The 25,195-nt window shown below is 44.0% G+C and overlaps 1 protein-coding gene across 5 annotated transcripts in view; it reads right to left on the reverse strand.

The window, feature by feature from the left end:
• Mrtfb (myocardin related transcription factor B) overlaps positions 1-25,195 on the reverse strand; it is a 170,651-nt gene that overhangs the window by 19,259 nt on the left and 126,197 nt on the right. For 3 of the 5 annotated variants that reach the window (XM_036195190.1, XM_036195189.1, XM_036195191.1), the window contains 7 exons: positions 24,881-24,946; positions 22,832-22,887; positions 20,766-20,841; positions 17,968-18,129; positions 16,470-16,648; positions 5,903-6,040; positions 2,218-2,477 (listed from right to left, as the gene is read on the reverse strand). In XM_036195190.1, the coding sequence (XP_036051083.1) occupies positions 2,218-2,477; positions 5,903-6,040; positions 16,470-16,648; positions 17,968-18,129; positions 20,766-20,841; positions 22,832-22,887; positions 24,881-24,946 (937 nt within the window). The remainder of the gene's footprint in view (positions 1-2,217; positions 2,478-5,902; positions 6,041-16,469; positions 16,649-17,967; positions 18,130-20,765; positions 20,842-22,831; positions 22,888-24,880; positions 24,947-25,195) is intronic. The other 2 variants (XM_036195193.1, XM_036195192.1) reach the window with 1 other exon arrangement.

Here is a 25,195-nt window from a genome sequence, read left to right on the forward strand (position 1 = left end):
CACAGGGATGGGCAGAACCCCACGGCAGGCAGACCTTCAGGTATTCTGTCTTTTTGTTTTTGTCGAGACAGTCTTTTGACGTGGCCTGAGCTAGACCTGACCCTGCAACCTCCAGCCTTACCTCCCCTCATGCTGGGGTTATGGCAGTGCCCGATAGACCTGGCTTCAGTCCTCTTTGCTGTTACAGATCTCTGGTAAAGATTAGTAGTGTGCTGGAAAACAAAATCCTCATTTTTCAGATCTGGGAACTGGTCAGAACTTGAGTTCAGTCTTCCTGTGGTTCAATGACACAGGACACTAGATGGCTCTTTCCTCTTCCTGGGGAGGTTTAGTTATGGCTGTTGGGGTTCTCATGGAGGGGAGGCAAACTGAAGCCTCAAGGAAGGACAGGGTTTGTGGAGTCCAGAGTCCTATGCCCTAGCTGTCGTCTTTCTAGGCAGAGGTTAGCTGAAGAGTGGGCTCAACATTAAGAGCCCTTATTGCTTTCGTAGAGGACCTGGGTTCCATTCCAAGCACCCATATGGCAGTTCACGACAGTCTTGTCATTCCAGCCCCAGGGGATCTGATGCCCTCTCTGACCTCCTCCAGCACCAGGCATGCACATGGCACACATATATACATGCAGGTAAAACATTCATACACAATAAATCTTAGAAATTGTTTCAAGTTTATGTTCATGGATGTTCTGACTGCAAGCATGTTGGCTTCACTTTCAAAAGGGTTATTCACAGGTAGATATCACAGGAAAAGTCATTCTGTGGATTTTTCAGTTTCAGTTTCCTACTGGATGGAGTCAAAAGACCTACTAGACGGCAGCGGGGCTGATGGTGGTGTGAACAGCTAGGAACCATGGGCACCACTGTTGTCACTACTGGGGCCTGAGCAGGTGGTGGTGCAGGATATCTGCCCAGGTCTTAGACAAAGTTAAAAAGTAGTAACAGTTGCTTGGGTCCTGTCCCAACTCTGTCTCCTTTCCTGGATTCTTTCTACCATAACAGCTCACTTGGGCTTGTTTGCTTTTAAATAATAACATGTTTTTTTTTTTTCCCCCCAGAGCTGAGGACTGAACTCAGGGCCTTGCACTTGCTAGGCAAGCACTCTACCACTGAGCTAAATCCCCAACCCCTTTAAATAATGACATGTTACAGATTTAGTTCTCCTTCTCCATGCTCTGTTTTAGACACGTGCTCCACAAGATGGTCTAAATTACCAATGAATTTAATCTTCATCATGATATTTTTATCTTACGAGAAGGGAATTGATAATCATTCTCCTATAATACTCAACAGCTTGCACTCAGAGTATTTTCTCAATGACAAGCTTCTCTGTCCCTTCCCTGTCTCTAGAGCTGGGTAAATGGGAAGGGAAGGATAGGACCTTTGCATCTTTCAGTTTCAGAAAAAGCATATTGGGATAAGTATCTAAAACAGTTTCAATCGGCGAGTTGAGGGTACAAACTTGCTTCCTCTGGGCCTTAACAATAGGTGGCAAGCTGTGGCAACATCATTCTTCTCCGCTCCTGGGCATGGAGAACTTTCTCTATGGGTCACCTGCTATCTCTTTCAGAACCTCATCACAGCCCCTTTGCCCCTGAACATTTCCAGAATCTCCTCCTTTATTATCAGTATCCAGATGTTGTTTTTCATGATTCAGTCCTACCAGGTTACCACTGTCTAAGACATTGCACCATCTGCTGCCACGTGGAGCAGTCTCCTGCAGCACGGTTCTACTTCCTTCCTTGGACCTTTCTTAGGAATCACTCACGGTCCCCCATCAGGCAACTTTGCTCACCACCAATGCATGCCTTTCCTCTACCAGAGTCTGTCTCTTTCTCTGTTTGGAAGAGCCTTCTAGAGCCTTCCATGTGGAACTTTCCACAAAGCTTTCCCTGACTACTCCTGCCTTTCCACCCATGCTTCTTCACGTATGTGGGTGTGCACCCCATGGTTTCCTCACGGCACTTGGTACTGACAGGTCCAGTGGGCACATCTTCCTGGAGAGCTGTGAAAAGCTCAGAGTCTACTGGAGGACAAATGTTTGACTAGAAGGCAGGCTACATTCACTTTGGGACTCACACTGTGTGGTGAGCTTGGACAGCAGCCAAGTAAGGGTGGTCCATGAGCAGAGTACTGGGCCACACTCAACCTTCTGTAACCTGGGATCCTCCCAAAGCCAGGGTATAAGCCATAGCAGGACACATCCCGAGCACAGGCTTACTTGATGGGTGCGGGCAGGATGGTCTGGTAGTTGTAGTGTTGCTGCTGCTGCTGTTGCTGCTGGCTCAGGATCTGCAGCTGTAGGAAGAGCTGCTGCTGCTGGAGCAGGCGGGCATAGTTGGAGTCCATCTGTGGCTCACTTTTCTCCCCTTTCTGGTTTGGTGGAATGTACTGGTGGTACTTCAACTTCTTTACGCGGGGTTTCGGATCTTTGCATTTTTTGCTACGGTGTTTGTCATTTGGATTCTTGGGATGGCTTTGCTATTTTTGAGGAAATAAAAAAATAAAAGGGAGAACATTTAAATAGATTTAAATAAATAAATAAACAAATAAATCCTTCTAATGAAAATAAGAGATTATATAAGCAGCATTAAGGAAAATAAAAGAATTCAAAATGCCAGGTAATATAAATAAATAAATAAACAAACAAACAAACAAACAAACAAACCACCCTGAAAAATGTTCAATTTTATTTTTAAAATGGGGTAAGACCATACATCTCTCCTATCTTATGACTGGCAGGCAACTTTTTCTTGAGTTGTTCTTTTCAGTTTCAAAATCAACAGACCCACCTCAGCTTTCTAGGTGAAGAACAAAGCAAGTTTGTTTTGTCTGATCTTATTTTATCATTCTTCTTTAAGTGCTGTTTGTTCTCTAATGAGAGACAGAGTCGGCGCAGATACTGATGAGAGACAGAGTCGGTGCAGATACTAGTGAGACAGAGTCGGTGCAAATACTGATGGGACAGAGTCGGTGCAGATACTAGTGAGACAGAGTCGGTGCAGATACTAGTGGGAGACAGAGTCGGTGCAGATACTGATGGGACAGAGTCGGTGCAGATACTGATGGGAGACAGAGTCGGTGCAGATACTGATGGGAGACAGAGTCGGTGCAGATACTGATGGGAGACAGAGTCGGTGCAGATACTGAAGGGACAGAGTCGGTGCAGATACTGATGGGAGACAGAGTCGGTGCAGATACTGATGGGAGACAGAGTCGGTGCAGATACTGATGGGAGACAGAGTCGGTGCAGATACTGATGGGAGACAGAGTCGGTGCAGATACTAGTGAGACAGAGTCGGTGCAGATACTAGTGAGAGACAGAGTCGGTGCAGATACTGATGGGACAGAGTCGGTGCAGATACTAGTGAGACAGAGTCGGTGCAGATACTAGTGAGAGACAGAGTCGGTGCAGATACTGATGGGAGACAGAGTCGGTGCAGATACTGATGGGAGACAGAGTCGGTGCAGATACTGATGGGAGACAGAGTCGGTGCAGATACTGATGGGAGACAGAGTCGGTGCAAATACTGATGGGAGACAGAGTCGGTGCAGATACTGATGGGAGACAGAGTCGGTGCAGATACTAGTGAGACAGAGTCGGTGCAGATACTAGTGAGAGACAGAGTCGGTGCAGATACTGATGGGAGACAGAGTCGGTGCAGATACTAATGAGACAGAGTCGGTGCAGATACTAGTGAGAGACAGAGTCGGTGCAGATACTGATGGGACAGAGTCGGTGCAGATACTGATGGGAGACAGAGTCGGTGCAGATACTGATGGGAGACAGAGTCGGTGCAGATACTGATGGAGACAGAGTCGGTGCAGATACTGATGGGAGACAGAGTCGGTGCAAATACTGATGGGAGACAGAGTCGGTGCAGATACTGATGGGAGACAGAGTCGGTGCAGATACTGATGGGAGACAGAGTCGGTGCAGATACTAATGAGAGGGGAGGTGAGGAGCTGGGGAGGGGTGGCAATCAGAATATACTGTATAAAATGCATCTATCTCCAATAAAAAGAAGAGAAACATTACAAAACAAAAAGCAAAATGAAATCAAACAGTGGATGGAGAGATGGCTCAGCTGTTTGGAGAACTGGCCGCTCTTGCAGAGGACCATTAGTAACTCCAGTTCCCAGGGGATCTTTTGATATCTTTGGGCACAAGCCACTCACATGGTGCACATACATACATGCAGGCAAAATACTCATATAAATAAAAATAAATAATAACAAAAGCCCAGACAAAACAGGACACCATTCCTAAGTTGCTTTAGTGAGAGACAACTGACTAGATCTTGTGACTAAGCTACACACAACATCCTCGTAACCAAAGAATGAGAAAATGACAAGTCCTCCCCACACCAAAAGAGTGTAGACCAGACACCGAGGCTGCTAAGAACTCTCGGGCACATCCTTCCTCTGTGAATGCATGCCAGTGTGTAGCAGCAGATCATGGAGAGTCCCATGCACGTTCACTGGAAATGTGCTACAGACAGCACGGGTTCTTCCTGTCACATAAGAGGGTTCAGCAGCACGACTTTCACAGCTGTGGTACAAACAGCTCATGGAGACAGGCTGCTCTGACTGACTCACAAGAGCTCCATGTGCATCTTTTCCTAACTCTGCACTTATGACGTTACACAGGATACTTGAAGCTGGTGGCTGTGGTGGGAGCATGCACAATACAGCAAGGCTGTATTGTCTGTCAGTCTGTCAAGCTATTACACACCACTCAATAGTCCAGTTAGCTGGTCAGCTAGTGTCAGCATGTACAAGTCTATACAACGTGAATACTGCTGGAGTCTTGTGCCTCTCCCTTACCACAGGAGTCCTTAGTGCACCCTCATTTGCCTTTTCTGGGACTGCACAATCCTTGTAGATGCTTCTTCCCCTAGAGCCAAAGCCCTCCCTAAGAGAAGCTAGTAGGGAAGCAGAGGAGAAGGGCACCAGGACAGGCTGGCATCCTGGCCCTTGGTGTCATTGAGGGACGTGGGTAGATACTGGTGGGTGGACGTGGAGGAGACACTGCATGATGCATTAGGAGATGACTTTGTTGACATTCTTGCTTCCGGTGCTAAGCTGGGGAAAGGTGTTCCAAAGTTAGAGTCCTACGCCTCAGAAGCCTGGGTTGGGAGAAGACTGTGCTCATTTGAAAGGCAGCTTTGCCTCAGAACTGAGTGCTGCATGACCTCAGGGCAGAAAAAGCTAGAGCAGAACCTGGAGCCTGGGCCTTTGTAACCATGCCACTCCATATCTGAGGGTCAGTCTCCTCTGCATGGTGACAAGAGGTTAGTGAATACTAATGTCCTATTCAGTTCAAAAGGTTTGAGACATGAATGCTGCCAGTTTTAGGAAAAGCCATAAATGAGATGGTTGGACTATTCCTTATTGTTATTTTCCCATCATCTTATTTAGAAACTATAAATAGGAGTTTAAGAACTTTAAAAATATACTGCATAATTTAAGTATTTTTCTCCTTTCTTGGGATTTATTCTAACTGAATTATTTCAACCAAGTGCACTTTGGGGAACAGTGCCAGGAGCTGGAGGCGTATCTGATATCCTGCCAAGCTGCTTTGGCCGAAATGACTCAACCTAAAGGCCTCTCCAGAGCCTCTGACCAGCACATCTTCTCTCTTGTCCGGGTGCCATAAAGCTTCACCTGCACACAGAATCCAAAGCTGGCTGTCATCAAAGACGTCCCTGGGATGCTATGCCAAGCTCTTTGTCATCTGTTCCTGGGGGACAGGTCATGTGCTGACCCAGTCCAGCAAGCATTAGTTTCGTTTTCAAGGTTGTGGGAACTCCAGACACATGCCTCTCTGTTTTGTGTCCACAGGCTTGATGTTGAGGCACCAGCCACGAAGTGGAGCACTACAGTGCTGTGCTCCAGGGACCTACCTTCACCAGTGTTGGGCCCGGCTTTGCTGAGGACACAGTGTTCGTGGGGAGGATGGGAGCTGTAGACCTTGTGGGAGGCTGGTCCGCAGTTAGAGGGGTTTTCAAGAATTCAGGAACTGCTGGGGACACTGAGCTAAACTGGTGGGAAAGGCAGAAAGAGACAAGGCCATGAGGTCAGTGGCTTTAAGAGGACTGGAACTGCAAGGGAATGACCTCATTTTACAAACAGCATCCTTACTGATTATCCAATACAAAGTGGTCGGCACCAAATCATATTCATACAAAAGACTCAGCAGGTGTTGTTATACATTTGTGCATGCACACATACACATATCTGTAATAAGAGTAAAGAAAAGAGTCTATCAATTTGAGAGTGGGGGGCTCACGGGAGGGGTTTGGAAGGAGGAGACCTGGGAGAAGCTAGAAGGAAGAAAGGATTGGTAAGCGATGTAATTCTATTTTAATTAAAAATGTATAAAGAGCCAGGCAGTGGTGGTGCATGCCTTTGATCCCAGCACTTGGGAGGCAGAGCCAGGTGGATCTCTGTAAGTTCGAAGCCAGTCTGGTCTACAGAGTGAGATCCAGGACAGGCACCAAAACTACACATAGAAACCTTGTCTTGAAAAACCAAAAAAGTATAAACTTAAAAATATAAAAAATAAGTCTAAAAATAAACAAAAAAATATACTATTGTGCCTGAGATTCAGAGGGAATTAATTACAGACTTATCTCCATGAAACAAGTTATTTAGCCTTTACCTCTATAGCAGTGGGCAGCTGAAACTAAGTAAGGTTGAACTGATAGATGGTTGTGTGTGTTGTCCCCTGACCCCTCAGAAGTATGGTTAGAACCATCCTTATTTTTGTCAAAAACAAAACAAAACACCAAGAACAAGAACAACTCATAAAAGTACTCACAACAGCACATGGCATTTCTAAACCTTTCTTGACAGACAGGTCATACTAACCCTGGCTCATTCACATGTAGGGTTTGGCCTTTCAGAGCACGGGCCTGTACCATGTCCGCCCCTTTCTGCTGTTGGCGGCCCCTCCCAGGAGGCTCATGCCATCCCCAGGGGCCTTCAATGTGCTGCACATCTCACACTTCTGTCTCCAAACCAATGCTAACTGACCATATCCCCTCATGTCTTTTAAAAGAGAAGGTGAAGAATGTGTTCCCAGGAGACTGTCTCCTTGCGTACCTGAGCTTCTCTTACAGGGGCTTTGCCCTTCCAGAGCTAGAGAGCACCAGCATGGCACTGGGATGGGGGCAGAAACAGCTACAGTAGAGTTTACTGCTCCTCGCTAGTAATCCACGCCAAGCATGTGCATGTCCATCACCAGGGGGATGCTGTGTTCTTACTTCTGCTTCCTTATTACCAGCTTCTCTTCAGGGAAAATGGTTTTTCCTTCAGAAAAGACATCCCACTCCCTTCAGTCCTCTTGTGGAAGTCTTTAAAATAACAAACTGCATTTCCCTTCCTAAGATAAACAACCTGAAAGCCTGGAGTGCTATCAGCAATAAGAAATATGAAGCCCGGTGTGTCCACTCAATAAACATCTGTTTAACTGATGAATGGCGTTCTTGTGGCTTCCCTCAGCAAAGTCATGTACTTCAGTCCAGCTGTGCCTGTGAATGAGTATGTGACTGTACAAGTCCAGGGCTCTCTCTGAGACCAGCCCCTGCTACTCATTTCAGCTTGAGATTATTAACATAGGACAATGTAAGCAACTTTGTAAAGATGGCTGTGATCAGCCTCATCTCCTCCAGAAATGAAGGTTCCGGACTCTGCTCTCCAACACTGAAGATGTCTGGCTCTCTGATAAACCTGTGGCCAGCCAAGTTTCAAGTGAAAGGTGGCACTTTCCTATGGGACACAGTCTTACACTATCAGCGGTCCTTTCACCTGGCATACTTTAGGGACTGAGATACTTGGTGGGTCAGGGAGTATACTCTTCAGCACTTCTATAACTGGTATATGAAGTAGAATCAAGCGCTTGAATTTTGGATTATACATTATCTCCTTACAAAAGCATTCCACCTGGTCTGTTATATCTGAGAGTGAGCAGAGTGTTAACAACTTGAAGGGCCACCCAGAAGTGTGGGGATGCTTCTGAAGACATCTTCTTGCCTGCATGCCTAGTCTGTGCCTCCTTCAGCCTCTAAGACAGTTGCTGTCTTTAACTCTCTCTATTTCAATGTGACTGTTATCTAGAAAACCATAAAACTAAAGTCACTGAAATACAGTGGTTGGTTGTTCACTGTGCCTAAGGGGAAGATAAACCAGCTGAAAGAAGAGATATCTAGAGTCCTCTAGGCATTCTGTCAGGCTTCTTAGGTGTCCTGAAAGACACGAACCAAAATATCCTCCAGAAATGGCACATGACATGTCTAGGGTTATGCTCCAATAAAGTAAACTCTCCAAAAGGTTCTGAACCTACCATGTTCTTCTTAAAAGGGTTGAAAATATCCAGGTCACAAAGGATACTTCCTCTGCTCTACAGTTAATATGTCATCCTATGAACAATATGCTACCCACCTTAGAAAGAATACTACAGTATCTAAACTGACACCAAAACCTGCATTCACCTTGTGAATCTCTAACTTGAATGATTCAGAATTAGAAGAAAAAGAGGCTGCTGACTTGATTTCCCATCCCATAGGATGACTGTTCCCACCCCAGGATATAGGGCTCCTGATTGCTAGGACCTTCATTTTTATCTCACCACTATCAGAGAAAACAGAAGAGGGCTGGGGACTGGCTCAGCTGGTACAATGCTTGCCATGTAAGTACAAGGACCTGAGATTGGAACTCTAGTATCCATGCAAAATATGCAAGGTGTGAAGTGAGCATGTAATCCAGTGCTGGGGAGAGAGGCAGGAGGATCCCTGGGGCTCCTTGTCTTGCTAGCCTTGCCAAATAAGTGAGCTGCAGGTTCAGGGAGAGAGCCTCTCTTAAAAAAATAAGGTGAGAGTGACTGAGGAGGACTCCTGATGTAAATCCCTAGCTTACACACACACACACACACACACACACACACACACACACACACACACTCACTCAGACACATGCAAGCACACATATGCACACATTCACATGAGCATATACAATACTTGACACTCAAAAGGAAAATGTCAGAAAAACATTAAATACTGGATATTTTGACAATAAGTTAGAAAAAGAGACTTGTAACCTTAAAACTAACCTTTCTTTTACTAGAAATTGCTACAGGAAAAAGTTCACGATACAGGCTCTGGCTGCCTCCCCTGCAGACTACTGTCTGCACATGAATGCTCAGGTGTTGCCTTTTGGAAAACTCTTACTTTCTTATACTGTAGCTTTTCAATCTCTAATAAGCATGGTTTTAATTCAGGATGCATCTTGCTGAAGATGGCAACATGCAAATAAATTCAAACTGTAACTGTGCTTTGAATACTGTTTGGATATTTCAATTCCCACACAGATAAGATAAACAATGAATGAGCTGAATACAAACCCAACATGTTTTCTACATTGAGTATAGATAGGCATGTAAAATTCTCATTTGCTGGTGTGTGTCCCTCTGTGATTGGCTCATTCATTTAATATAATGCTCTGGTTCATCTAAACTGTAGCTGGTATAGAACCCCTTCCTTTCCAAGGGCAGCTGTTTGTTTCTGCATTCAGATGCAGTGCACGGAAGAGCTGCTTTTCTGTTTGCCGTGAAATGCTGTACACAGGAAGAGGGTGAATGGTGGTATGTATGCTATAGAGAATATATATGCTCTAATTCTTTGCTTCAACCTTTTGTTTATTTGTTTTAAAGACAGGGTCTTACTATATGGCCCAGGCTCCTGAACTCAGAACAACCCTCCTGTGTCTGCTTGCAAAGTATTGGATGATAGGTGTGTGCCACAACACCCTGCTTCCTGCTTTCGACTCACTCATCCTGAACAGAACTGCTGGGGTCCTTGGTTAAGTTCTGCCTTAAACATTATTTACTTAGTTTTTCTGAGTAAGAGTGTGGGTGTGCATGCTAGTAGAGGATGGAGGAGTCAGTTTGCTCACAGTCACTATGCAGGTTACAGGGCCTGAGTTTACATCATCAAACTTGGTGGCAAATGCTCTTGCTCACTTGAGCCATGTCACTGGCCCAGTAAAATTGTATTTTTAAGACACCATTTTCTACAGTGACTATGTAACTACATATGTTACTACAGTAACAACGCACAAGAATTCCAGTTTCTCCATATACTTGCCAGAACCTGGTGTTTTCTGGGTATGGGATGGCATCTTCTGGTTTATGTTTAATGGTTTTTTTAGATTATATATGTTGTGATGCATTTATTTCCATTGTCTATATAACACAGTTACAATATATCAGAGATCATCATATCTTATTGGCTACTTGTATATTATATTGTCATAGTGTTACTATTGCCATGATGAAATGATCAACTTGCCGTGATCAAAGCAAGTTGGGGAGAAAAGGGTTGATTTGGCTTATACTTCCATACTGCTGCTTGCTACTGAAGGACGTCGGGACAGAAACTCAAACAGGGCAGGAGCTGATGCAGAGGCCATGGAGGTTGCTGCTTACTGACTGACTGCTCCTCATGGCTTGCTCAGCCTGCTTTCTTATAGCATCCAGGACCAGCACAAGGATGGCCCCACCCTGTGCCCTTCCCATCAGTCACTAATTGAGGAAAATGCCCTATGGGTTTGACTGTAGCCGAATCTTACGGAGGCATCTTCTCAATTGAGGTCCCTCTTCTCAAATGACTTTAGTGTATGTCAACTTGACATAAAGCTAGCCAGCACATGTATCTTCTATGGAAAAATGACCCTCAAGTTTTGTATCTATTTTTGAATAGTGCAGTTTACTTGTGAATGTCCTTTATGGATACCAGGGACAATCCCTCTTTAAGTACTTTCTCCCATTCTGTGGGTTGGCTTTTCATTCTGCTGATAAGACTCTTTGTACAAAACTTTTAGATTTTGATTAGAACTAATTAGCTCTTGTTGCCTGGGTCTTGCGTTCAAGAAAACAGGGAAACTGTAAGGTCAGGATGACTTCTCCTGTGCTGTCTAAGTCTTCCTTAGTGTTACAGCTCACATGTAGGTCTTTCCCATTGTGAGTTGATTCTGTATAGGATAAACACAGATACATTTTCTTAAATATGGATACATGGTTTCCTTAGTAACACTGCATTTCCTGCATTGAGTGATCTTGGTGTCTCTTTCAAGGAATATTTTGTCATATACATGAGGACCTTTTTCTCTAGGCTTTTACTTCAGTGGGCTCTGGTAGATTCCACTCGTCTGTGTGCTTGTTTTTATGCTAGTACCATATTATTTTCATGGCTTCATGGTAAGTTTTAAAAATCAATCTGTCAAAGGAAACAATCTAATTAATAACAACTTTAAAAAAAGGATAAGGCTGACAACATATTTTTTTAAATTGAAGATGGTTTTGGTTTTGGGGGCCCCTTATACCAGGTAATTTATTTCAGTGGAAATCACTGTGGGGATTTTCTAGGGCTTGTACTGAATCTGTGGACTGTTTGATCACGTTCATGTCTCAACAGAAGCATTCCCAGAACTCTTTGTGTCTTTCTGTGTTCAGCTGACTTTTTTGTAGTGATGACCTGACTCCCTTCTTTCTGTTTATGTTCGTAATGCACTGTCTTTGTCACTGTGACAAGTATGCACACCATTGAGAGCTCTTCTTAAAATCTGCTCAAGTCACATCAGAAATGTCTGCAGACCTGAAGGGACCAATCCTTCTGTTTTGGCTTCCTGAGTGTGGGAATTCAGGGGTGTATACCCTCCCCTAGCTCTCTTCTATACTAGCTAGAGCACAAATTGTTATAAACCACACAGTCATTACCATAGATTTGTAATTTTAAAAATTCTGTATACAAATGGGAGTTATAAATCAAGATTGTAGTATTTTTTTTTAAATATTTGCCCATATATTATTGAACTAATTAGTTTTCTATTTGTAAGTCCCTCAAGGCACACAAGTGGCCAGGCCCCTCCCCTGAGGACCTCCAACTACCAAGTTCCACCCACAGAATACTCTAACTGCTGGACCCAGTCCCCACTCTACAAAGTGAAAAGTCCAAGCTCTGGACTTGAAATACTACCAATTCCTACTCTGGAAAGCTCCACCCTGAAAAGTTCCACCCCCTCAACAAGAAACTCTATATAAACCCTGCTTTTTGTTCAGTTCTCTGCTGTTTCTTGCTCAAGCAGAAGCAGCCATCCTCCTGGTTTTTGTTCCCCCTCCCAATACGTCTTTTGTGTGAGGTTTGTTGTATGGTGGGACTTTGTGGTATTTCTTGGCTACCAACTGCCAGGAAACCTTTCCATCCATGCTGTAACACTCACACTATTACTACGACAGATTGCTTGAGATAATCAACTCAGTAAAGGGAATAGGTTCACTCAGTCCATCGTCTCACAGGCTACGTTACTTTGGCACATGTATGTGTATGGAGGAGATGGCTTGCTACCTTGTGGTGACTTGGAAGAGGGGAGAGAGTAGAAGGGGAAAAGACACAGGAGATAGCTTAGCAGAGCAGCTAGTCAACATCTCTTTCTCCAAGTACCAGGCTTTGGGAATTCAGACGTGCTAACACCATGTTATGGCTGGACATCCTGGTCTTCTAAAATAAGAGGCAAGAGTCTGCAGATGAAAGGGACCGGGCACCTCCCTCGTACTCACATGTGGAAAGTAGGATTTCCCAGTTTCCCACTGTTCATGAGTGGCCCAAGCATAAAACAAGTTGTGCTCCATTTGCAATGTGTGATCTTTGGGGATGAAATGACTTCTAAAGCTAAAAAAAAAATAATAATAATAATACCTAGCCAGAATCTCTGTATGCGGTTTTTATTGTTGATTTGTGGTTTCAGTGACTCTGCTGCTTGTAGGCCAGTGAGAAGGCAGAAACAGGGTGATGAGAGGCTGGGAACAGACACACTCTTCCTCCTATCCGGCCCCACTTAATAGCCCACTTGGCTATGAACTTCTGAATAATGGATTAATCCACAGATAAACTCAGTGCCTTCATGATCCATTCACCTCTCAAGTCTGCCAGCTGGCAGCCTAGCACACATAGGCCTTTGGGGACCTTAACAATCTCATTAAATCATTCATTAAATCAGGAAATACATGTTTCTATGATAAAATGAATGATACCTTGGTGTCTCAGAACTTGATATCTGGTGAGGAGCAGTATGGTAAGGTCTTTTCCCTTGAAGGAAATGTAAGAGTAATTATAAATAGATTTTATACATGTATTTGAATATAAAATGCCATCCACAAACTCCCCTACTTAGTCCTGAGTGGGTGGAGCTGTCTGGAAGGCTGTGAGACTCAGAGGTGGAGGCTGACTGGAGGAAGGGGTCCCTGGGGGTGGCTCTGAGCTTCCACAGCCTGCCTGCTTCCTAGTCACTATTTTCTAGACTGCAGCAGCAGTGTGAAGAGACACTTCTCCAGTTGCCATGCCTCTCCTGGCACGATGGACTTTATCCTCACAAACTACAAGCCAAAACAAGCCCTTTCTCCTTAGGTTGCTTCTTGTCAGGTCTTTGTCACAGCTGTGAGAAAGGGAACCAAATAAAAGAAACTAAAAAACCTGGAAAAACACAACGAAGTTCAAAAATTGTCAAAATCAAAGTTATCAATTTTAGATGAAAATTCTAGACTTCACTGACATAAGGCTTGCTTCTGTACTTCATTTAAAAAGTGACAACACAACAGTACTACTGAAGGTTTCCTGTTCTCAGCTGCCAGGGTCATGCAGATACATGTAAGAATCCTCAATTCCTTCCTTACAAATACACACAGGCTAGAAGTTGTCTCAAGGTGACTGCAGTGGAACCCTCCTTGACTGTGCGGGGACTGTTCACACTCCCCAAAGCAGGTCTTTCCTCTGGCTTGGCTACGGCAGTACACACAGTACTGCAGCCACACTGAAGGCATGTCAAGGTCAGTTCCTCTAGAGCAAGCTAGACTCCGTGTGCTCTATAATGAGCAATAAGCACTCTCTATTCTTTGACAGACACTGCCATTCACATTTCCCTCCAAGGCTTTACAGTGTCAGTTTGGCAGGACTACCTCTGGTTAAATTTCTCACATAGACTTGGAGAGGGACCAATATTCATGAGCAAAGAAAAGGTTTGGCTGTGACAGACAGGATGGCAATCTATCTCCCAGGTGGAGCCTCTGTGGCCCTAACTTTTCTTGTTGCTGACCACACACCTGCCTAGGAGCCGAGGAGGATGGGTTGTTGTGGCTCATAGTCTTGAGATACAGCTCATCACAGTGAGAAGGCATGGCAGTGGGAGACTATCTGCATCCATCTGGTAGTAGAACAGACAAACATGAGTTTGCCAGGTTTCCTCCTGATTCATTCAGTGGGACCCATCCACGCGGCAGCATCACTCTGGTGTCCTCAGTTAAGTGCCTCTGAGGAAACACCCTCAGCAGATACTCTCTTGCTTGTATCTCCTACCTGATTCCAAATCTAGTCAACTTGATACTAAGGACCAACCATCACAGCCCCAAGAAGCTGTCTGCAGAGAGCTAAGGTGACAATTCCATCACTAAAGCTACAGCCATGTGAATAACTATCCCACAACTTGACCTATTCAGACAGAAGCAGAAAAGTAACCCAAATGGCTAAGTCAAACTCTTTTCTAATGTTTATTTACTTACATACTTGACATTCTTTTTAGGCCTATTTTTAAAGCTCAAGCCAGGGTGAAGCAAGTATGTGAGAACACAGTGGCAGCAGGCCTCCCTTCTCTCCATCTGCTCAGACCTCAGTGTGTGATGCTCCTTAACCCTCAGTTTCTGCCTGGTGTTGGTGGTGCACGTCTGGAATCCCAGTGCTTAGGAGGCAGAAGCAGGCAGATCTCTGAGCTCAAGGCCCGCCTTGTCTATCGAATGAGTTTCTGGACAGCCAGGGTCTTGAAAAACAACAATAACAATAACAACAACAACAAACAACAAAACAAAACAAAACAATCCAGTTTCCCTTCAGGCCAGGTTCCAGCAATACTCAGGGCCACAGACACTGCTGTTTTGTGAACCTGGACAGAAGATCTGGACTGTCACTACCCATGTCATCTGTCTTAAGTTTGGGTTTCTATTGCTGTGAGGAGACACCACAACCACTGCAACTTTTATAAAGAAAACATTCAATTGGGTAGCTTACAGCTTCAGAGGTTTAGTCCATTATCAGCATGGCGGGACATGGCAGTATACAAGCAGACACAGTGCTGGAGGAGCTGAGAGTTCTATGTCTTGATCCACCAGCAACAGGAAGTGGACTGTGACACTGCGTGTAGCTTGAGCACAGGAGACCTCAAAGCCCACCCCAGTGACACACTTCCTCCAACAAGGCCACACATACTACCACTCTCTCTGAGTTTATGGGGGCCAAATACGTTCAAACTACCATACCCTCTCTGATGGGATCACTTTTAAATACAAGAATACAAACCTCTATAGATTTTCCAGTCATTTATTCAGAAAGTGTAATTACTGAACCTTTATTGAAACAGGTGCATACATGTATGCACATACATATACACACAGACTAAAGTATCTACCCTCTAGACACACTAAAATGTCTACCTCCCTTCACAAAGTTGTCTGCACCCAACTACGTGGTCCGCCCTTGATAGTCAAGAGTTCTTCACATTTCTGTTGAAGACGGTGATGAGTGTAATGAAGAAATCATGCTTCAAAACGTATTTTTTTTTTAACAAGAATGTGTTCACAAGACAAGGACATAAGAAACACATTTTCAATCTTTCAAGTTTCCTATGAACTCAGCTGACCTTATACCGAGGCTCACTTCATTATCTGGCAATTTAGCCAAAAAATATAATCAGCAAGCATGAGTGAAGACAATGGCATCTCACTGTAAATATAAGAGCGAGAACGAGGAAATGGCTCTGAGTGGCTAATGACATGGATGGGTTCACTGAGGTGTGGTGTATCAGTTAAACTCTGTTAAAATCATATACATTTGTATGTTTTTGTTATCAAGACAGGGTTTCTCTGCATGGCTCAGCTACAACATGTCTGGAACCTTAGATATTATGCTAAGTGAAATAAGCCAGTCACTAAGACACACACTGACCCCACTTTTAATGAGCTTCCTAAAGAGTCAAACTCACAGTTAGGTAGCAGGACAATGACTCCTGGCAGCTGGACAGATAAGAATGGAGGGGGTGTCCGTGTCCATGTTGTGGCAAAGAGGCCATGGAGGTATGTCCAAGCCTGTGTGGATGTATATGATCCCCTAAGAATGGTTCAGATGATAGAATACAGGTATGTTATATTACATTATACTATACTATGTTGGCCAATGTTCTATGAGGATTTTTAAAAACACATTAAGAGCCAGACTAATGCATGTGTATGAATGTTAGAACTTCAAATTGACAACCAACTGTGCAGTTTTACAGTGTATGGCTCACAGGTAGGAAGTGTCAGTAATTTCAGATGTTTCTTCTGGTGAAAATATTGTCTTCACACAGTCTGGAAAAATGTTAGGGAGGCCTTACCTGGGCTGGAGTGTTTGCAGTCACAGGAGGTGGCGAGGCACTGACTTTTGGCTCACTGGGGGAGGCTGCTGAGCCCTGAGACTCCTGGCTTGCCGGCTGGTCTGGAGACAAAGCGTCACTGCTATCTTCATCAAATGAGAACTCTCCGTGAGTGTGGTGATAGTCCTCCTTCACCACACCTGCAGAGAGAACCATGGTGAACTTGGGCTCTGGAATCAAGGCTGACCGAGAAAGAGGAGTTTTAGGAGCTGGCTTAAAGCTGGGCTCTTCCCAGAGGGAGCCACTGTTACAGAAATGGAGGCTCTTCTAGCAGCAGCCTCACTGTTGTCTGTCATGTACTCTTTGGGGTTTGATGTTGTTCTAGTCAGATCAAGTCTTTGGGTCCAGCTACCAGCTGTAGGAAGGGAGGGGTGTTGTTGCTCCTGTCCCTGTGGTACTGGGGATGGAGCCCAGGGCTATGCCCAAGCTGGCCAGGAGGCCAGAGCACCAGCACTCCTCTGCAGCCTGGCCCAGAGGGGAGGGCTCTCAATGACACTGGAGAACACAACAGCAAGAGGCCAATCCAGGATGCAGCACACAAAGGCTTGCAGAATGAGCAGCAGAGCTCACCTGCTCAACAGAGTGATATTTAAGAGATGCATGGACCTTATTCTTTAAACCCCAACCTGGAACTGAAATGTCACATGGAGGAAGCAGAGGAGAAAGTGAGAGTGTTAGTTTCCATTTCAAGGAATAGCACACCTACACTCACACCTTACTTTGGGGGCTATCTTCCCACATGTTTGGAATCAGAGTTGACTCTATGTTTTGGAATTTTATGACTACAAACTGCCTAAGCTTTAAACTCACACTAACTCAGAGTATGAAGTCCTGAGGAGTATGAAAGCTGTACTAGCTAATTTTTTAGTTAGTATAAAAACAAAAACAAACAAAAAACAAAAACAGAACCGTGCTGAATGAATATCATTATTCATTTGTTTTCCTGCTAAAACTATGCCAGAAACAAAAACCAGTGAGACAGGCAGGCCTCTGTGTGTGAGTGTGCTGAGCACGCATAGGCCTGGGTTCAAATACCAAGAACAGGATGAGCAGCACAAGCCAAGCAAAGCCTAAGAGCAGCTGAAGCAGACAGATGCTACTTCTCGTCAAGAGTGCAGTGAACCCAAGGGCCCTCCTCCATGCTTGTACAGCTTATCATCTTCCTAGACAGACGGAGTGAAGAGTCCAGCAACAGTAAACAGTAAAGTGAAAGGGCACACTACAATTATTTACCTCAGAAAACGGGATAATGGCATCAGAGGTCACTCTGACATAAAACAGAAATCCACATTACCTGACAGAGGAGGCCATTTTCTAATCTATAGCAAAGTAGTCGCAACAAGATAGATGTTTATCAGCTTCTAGTCAACTAAGAAAACAATGCCCTTGATTGATGCTAGCATTTTGATCATCAAGTTTATTTAGCACTCCTGTGGAAGACAGAAACTGTTACTCTTGCCTATAATGGCTTCCTTGACGCTTGAGTCCACAGGAAGGATGTTCTTCTCCACCAGCTCCATGGGCCCAGGCCTCTGAGCAATCTTCTCATTCAGGTCATCTGCCAGCCGAGCTCGCTTCAGCTTCATCTGCGTGGCCTGCAGAGACGGCTCTGCAAATGTTTCTGGAAGACCAAGTGTAGCTTTAACCATGGCATCTACCAGGCCAAGTAACTGAACAGGGTTAAACTCTGAAAGGAGAGAGTGACTGCTGAGAGTGCTTGGTAGATTGTTTCTCTCAGACCAGGGCAGCTACTTATCTATGCAACATGGAGGCCCCAGACTTGAACCATCATGGGCTAAAGCTGGAAACGGGGCTGCCGCCATCTGCCTGCAGGAGGTCAGGTTTGTTTAGAACACGTTTACTAGGAACCAGGGACACAGCATGAGGACACATGTGGCCCAGAGCTCAAGTGGACGGTTCTCATTTGGCTTCACTAGAAAGGCAGTTCCTAGGAAGGAGGCACTGACTCCTAGGACACAAGTTTCTTCACTTTCTTCAGTGGGAAGAACTACGATTAATATTCTTGGATTGACTGCATATCAGGGTCAGTTCTCATAATTAAGAATTTGAGCTTATTTTGGAACAAAAAAAAAAAAAAGCCTCATTTTACACAGAGATTGTGGTGCTCAGAACCAGCTCATACACTTAAATTAAGTTACTACAACAGATACAAGCCACTGTAGCTCTCCCAATGCCTCTACTTCATCATGTCTGTTGTCCCTGGGGTAAGTCATTAACGTCTCCTCCCATTGTCGTGAGCTATGTTTTTGCTGGTTTAAAAATGAGTGGTACATTATCACCTGAGATTCTAAGTTAATTCTGAGCTCCTATGAGATGAAGCACACGTAACTGTACAGGACACTATGTGTAGGGAGAACAGGATCAACCAGACAATCACATGGATTTTTTTCAACGCTTCTATGAAGCTCAAGGTGGGAGAGCCTTTGGACTCTCTCCTTTCTCCACCTAAGCACTACATCTGCAAAGAAAATCTTCCCACAGTAGTAAGCAGAGCCCGGTAGGCTGGTGTGCTCCTGTCTGTCTGTCTCATTTCCTCCTGAACTCCATGAAGCCGAGGCTCAATTTATGCTGTTGAATTTCAGAAAATAATTTAGAATCTAACCTGCCAAAAACCCAATTCAATTAAATTAGGTTAATGTCAAAATTTATGATAAGATAATTAAAAACTAAAAGATGATATATTCTTATTCTTAGATCTCAACTTGAGAATACATGTTTCAATATATACTCATATTAAAAATATGCATATGAATGCTTTGCTTGCATGTGTGTCTATATGCCATGTGTGCTTGGTGTCCATGGAGGCTAGAAGAGGGCATCAGATCCCTTAGAGCTGGAGGTACAGGAGGTTGTGAGCTGCTTGACATGGGCATTTCAACCAGTGTCCTCCACAAGGGCAACAACATGCTCCTGAGTGCGAGCCAGCTCACCATCTCCTTGGCCTTTCTTCCTTTCTCATAAAAGAAAATTTGGGTAGATGTATTTCTTTTTATTTTAAGTCTACTAATGACATCTAGAGTCAGAAGGCAAATAGAGACAGCATTGTATACACACACATTTATTCATGCACACGTGTTGTTCTTTGTTGTGTTATTTAGCTGAAGTCAATGATCCCTGTGCTCTATGCTTACACTGGATCTCTGAGAAGTTTTTCTGTTCAAGAGGCTGTCTGAGAACACAACCCACAGGTGGGGAAAGGCACACATCTCCCACCTCCCGCTTGGGTCAATAAGGACATATACAGGAGAATACTCTTCAGTCTGTAGAGGCCAGTGTGGCACTTTTCTTCAGAGCACATTCTAACACAGTTATCAACCTGTGTCCTTTCTCAGGCAGAGCTGCCTGGTTGTTCCTGTCTGTCTCTGCCCCTAAAGCACAGCATGCTCATTATTTGGCCCCTGGTGCCTAGCATTAGGCCAGTGGTTGCACAGCCTCCTGAAGAAGTGTACTCTGGCTGTGTCTGAGCTACCAGGCTGCTATCTCGATTCTGTTACTAGGCCTGGAGAGAACAGACTCTTCCTGCCCCTCAACTGTCTCTAAATGTCTGTGATGTTCCCAGATTCTTCTTAAAGCTTAATGCACTCGAGACTGTTCAAAGGACCAAGCTCCTACTCTTGCTCAGTAAGTTATAGAAACAGAATGATGGGAGAAACAGAATTCTGGAAATTTCTGATGGAGAAGCTGGCTTTTAAGAAGACTTTCTTAGAGAGAAGGACATCCATGTGAGCCATGTATTTTGCAGAAATGGAATGATACTGTTTTGCCTCCAAGGGTTAAGACTACATCACTCAGAAGCAATTAGTAATGGTTATGTCAAGACCATAAGTATCAACAAAGAGGAGGAGCAACTTGTGTGAGCATCATTTCAGATAAATATCAATGAGATCCAAGCTGTCAAAAATCTAGAGCTAGACATGTGACTATTGTGTGCACTGACTTAATGACATCTCTCTCTCTCATGATAAAGGAGTCCTACGGACCCAAAACGTCCTTTCAGGACAGTACAAGTAAAACTTAGGAATCTGCTGGTAGAAGAACCAGCCATTAATTGATTGCCTAGAGGTCAAATGTTCCCTAGGTGTCAAGTTTTGAGTCTTTATGGTACTATCCAATTTGGAGGATGCCAGCCTGTAGAGTAAAAAGTTATTAGGATAGGAATAAACAGAAATGTTGGACACCTCACTTTTCTTCTTAAAGAAATACAGCCAAGCCAGAAGAAATAAACCTCTTTCTTACCCTCCAAAATATGCATTCTGACCAGCTCAGAGCGGTCTGGGCGACTCCGGATCTTGTGCTTCAGAAAGTTTTCAGTCTTAAAACAAAAAAAAGTTTTTCATGATTTATTGTAGTTTTAGATTTTCTTCAGAAATAAATTATACACCCTTTTTGTTGTGTCTTTGAGAGAGTAACAAGAAATTAGTGCTTAAGGGAAACTATCATCTAGTACAAGACTACTGTGTAGCCTTCAGTATGGCCCAGGGGTCTGATGAATATTAATTTAAATAACTACTTTATAGAGTTTTATAGTGAAACTGAGAAAAGCTCACATTTTTAAGATGAGTTTTGAATAAACATAAGATTTAACCCTTTTATATAAAATCAATGCTTTATAAAAGTAAAAATTTATTTAGATATTAAAGTTTTTAAAAATAATAATATTTTATTTGAGTTCATAGTCTTAGCACATTCTCCAAAACTACACTCAACACTCAAGCAATAGGTCTAGATTATTATTGCATTCTGGGAATAGTGTGAAGGAATTTTCCTAATATTCTTATTTTCATACTTCATAACAGAACCCCCTCCTCCCAGGAAAAGCAGAAAGACATAATGGCACTGAGCACCCACGTGCTGTGTGGCCACAGAAGAATCACATTCAAGAATACAGCTGAGTGTAGCAAGTTCTCTATTTATCTGTGCTCTCAATCCTTAGTGTCAAATCAACAGTGACACAGACCCACAGGGAAATCGGCTGAGGACCTTGAGAAGCACATGACTTTCTTGTCCCTCTGCAGGGCTGACAAACAGCAGAGGCTCTTGCCCAGGCTGTCTGTTAGACTCTGGTCTTGCCCTAGACCACTTTCTTATAAAACCCAGGCCCACCAGCCCAGGCGTGATGAGCTAGGCCCTCCCTACATCAGTCATCCGTCCAGAAAATGCCCTACAGGCTTGGGATTTGTTAGGGCATTTTAGCTTGTGTCAAATTAATAAGAAGCTAGTTAGCACAGCCCTCAAAACAAATGAACTAGTTACTTTTGTTTATTTTATGACTCTGTATCAGAGTGATGCATGCCCATGTACATGTGGGGGGATAATACATGTGTATGTGTGAGCATGTGCATATAGAGTGTTGGGGGCAATACATGTGCATGTGTACATGTGTGAGCATGTGCATTAAGAATACAGAGGCTGATGTCAGGTATCTTTTTTCACTTTCTCTTCAGTCACTGTGGTGATTTGGAATAAAATGACCCCTGAAGAGAGTGGCACTTTTAGGAAGTATGGCTTTGCTGGAGGAAGTATGTCACTGTGGGGTGGGCTTTGAGGTCTTCTTTGCTCAAGCTATTTCCAGTGACATAGTCTACTTCCTGTTGCCTGTGGATCAAGGTCTAGGATTCTCAGCTCCTCCTCCAGAACCATGTCTGCCTGCACACCACCATGTCTGCCATGATGATAATGGACTGAACCTTTGAACTGTAAGCCAGCCCCAACTAAATGTTTTCCTTCATAAGAGTTGCTGTGGTCATGGTGTCTCTTCAAAGCAATAGGAACCCTAACTAAGACAATTACTGTTTTATTTTATTTTACTTTTTTAAATTTTATGGGTGTGTATGTGGGGCAATGCATGTACATATGTGAGTATAGACATGTAGAGTGTTGGGGTAATGTGTGTGCATGTGCACACATGTGAGCATGTGCATATGGAGGACAGAGGCTATGTCAGGTGAGCTCACCCAGTTGGTTAACCTGGCTGGTCAGCAAGCACTTCTCACCTCAGCCGTCTCAGTGCTGGGATCAGAACAAGTGTGAGCTGCCAGGCCCAGACTAGCTTTAAACGCAACCCTGTGGCAAGCACTCTACTGACTGAGCCATCTTTTCCGTGATGCTACTGATTTTAAAAGAACAAAACTGAACTGTCAGACACTTTCTAAAAGCCTCTAGAAATCAAGCTACCTGAAAATACATGCTATCTATACCACAGATCTTAGATATAATGGGTATATTCTGCATCAATATATTTAGGAGTACTGGTGCTTAGGATACAGCAGAGAAATAAAGATTTTTAAAGTGAAATGACTTACTCTGGCTCGCTCCAGGCTTTTTATCTGCTCATGGAATGCTGCCGGACTCTTCAAAGCTGTTAGGAAGAAAACAAATGGTTTCTACAGCATAAATAGGAGCTCACATCTTAGCTTGCCACTCTGCTAACCCCAACAGTGTGTATCTGTGCTGACATTTATTTACAGTTCCTTTATGAGATCCCTCCAAACATGAAGACTTTAATGCTACCCGACTAAAATGGTGTACATCACAAATAAAGCAAGTGGACATTTCAAACAGAGCAGCTGTCTCAGGACTGTGTAAGTGCCAGATCAGACCATTCCAAGGCCCAGGGACTTCCACAGGTTTTGTTCTTAGTGCCCATATATGCTGCTAGACAAAGCCCATGTGGCTCTGGAACTCGAACATGGGGACACACAGCATGCATTTATTCAGAACTCACAACTGGCTTGGCTCTGTGGTGAAGCACAGTTACGACTGCTGTTGGTCTCCCTAATAAACCTGCAAGGTGAGTATGAACCCTAGAATAAGATGTGTGTAAGTCCCTGAGGTCATACAGCTAAATGTTGGTCCAAGTGGGATTTAAATCTAGCATTCTAAATTCAAGGGGTCATGTTCTTTGTACCACACCACAGTGCAACACACAAAGATGACTCTTTAGTAAACCATCAGTATTCTATTTCAGAATCTCAGCACAAGGAGAAACGGTATTTGCATTTCAGTCTGTCATCTTTGGAGACTCTTGATTTGTGTACATCCACCATTGTACCTAAGAACCATGGGTGTAGGTCAGTAAATGGGAGATAGAATTAGGCTTCCCTGGGCAGGCTGTCTTGAGCATAATCTTCTAGTTTAGGCCTTGAGACACCTCCCAGTAGCCTACCCCTGCCAGTCTGGCTGAGGACCAGCTCTACACACCAGCCAGGGCTGACCCAGAAGTAGTGCTGTAAGCATCATTACTGACGCTGTTGATAAGCTGGCTGGGGGAAGACCGTGGTGGGAAGATGCTGAGCAGTATCAGAGTGGCTCTGGGTGACCACAGCTGGATCTAAGAGACCCAGATGGCTGATAGTAAGCAGTCTATAAAAGCTTCACTGCTGAAAAAAAAATCTGCTAAAAAACAGACAAGCATTCCTTATCTTCATTAACTGATAAAGATTTCTGAGCTAGCAATGAGTTCCAGGACTGGGAAACACATGTTTGCTCTGTAATTTCTAGTGTTTTAAAGTGGAATAAATTAACTCTTGGAAAAGTTAATTTCTAAACAAAGTCCATGGCCTATAGAAAACAGCCATTCTCTCCTCTAAAACTCCCAAAGCTAGTGGTTAAAGGTAAAGAAAGCAGTTTAGATAAATATTCTAAAGTCAACTCTTATGAGTCTTTTGAAGGAAACAAGTGTACTCAGGCAGAAAGCCCAAACTAACTGTAAATAGCATTCTGTCAGTTATAAACCCAAGATGCGTGTAATTAGGTAGACCATAGCCCAGCACCATGGAGAATGACCTTAAGTTCAGGTAGAATTCTGAAGGTCATGAGTTAAGGCTATCACATTGCTCTTCCAGGTCTAACCTCAAGATATACCAGCAGAATTATCAGTTCAGCCACTTTAAAGTCCAAACAGACATTAAAGCTCACAGTAAGAACTCCACAGTAGGGGCTGGAGAGATGGCTTAATGGTTAAGAGCACTGGCTGCTCTTCCAGAGGCCCTGAATTCAATTCCCAGCACCCACATGGTGGCTCACAACCACCTGTAATGGTATTTAATGCCCCCTCCATCATGCAGGCACACATGCAGGTAGAGCACTCACATACAGAAAATATATAAATCAATCTTAAAAAAAGAACTTTGCGGTATCTTCTTCATTAGTGTAAAATTCAAGCCCATTTTAAAAGTTGCATCTGTTTTTAAGATGTACTAAGAAGGGTTCTCCTGGCTGAGCCATGCTGACACCTGGCTCTCCTGATGAGCGTCCATGGAAAGTGCAAGGACTTAATAGAAGGAGGGAAGCCTTCCTCAGGAATGGCCATCCTGTCCCCACACACCAGAGCAACAGTGACTTGGTCTTACGTGGCATGATGCCCTGGTCCACTAGCTGTTCTCTCGTCCTCCTCTGCTGCAGCCTCAGCTGGAGCACTGTGGAAAGGAAAGAGTTTGAGTTTATTAGCAGCTGTAACCCCAATTCTTGCAGTTCCAAAGGGGACACTTTTAACCTTTATTAAACATCCACTGCATTATCCAACAAGAAGGAAGTCAATTGGGAAGCTGAGTGTGGCAGCCACGTCTTAATCCCAGCTCTCAAGGGGCTGAGAGATTAGAGGGCTACTGCAGGTCTGAGGCCAGTCAAGGTGCTGAGTTCCAGGACATTCTGAACTACATTACATG

Source organism: Onychomys torridus, chromosome 8, assembly GCF_903995425.1.
Source record: "Onychomys torridus chromosome 8, mOncTor1.1, whole genome shotgun sequence".
Lineage (NCBI taxonomy): Eukaryota > Metazoa > Chordata > Mammalia > Rodentia > Cricetidae > Onychomys > Onychomys torridus.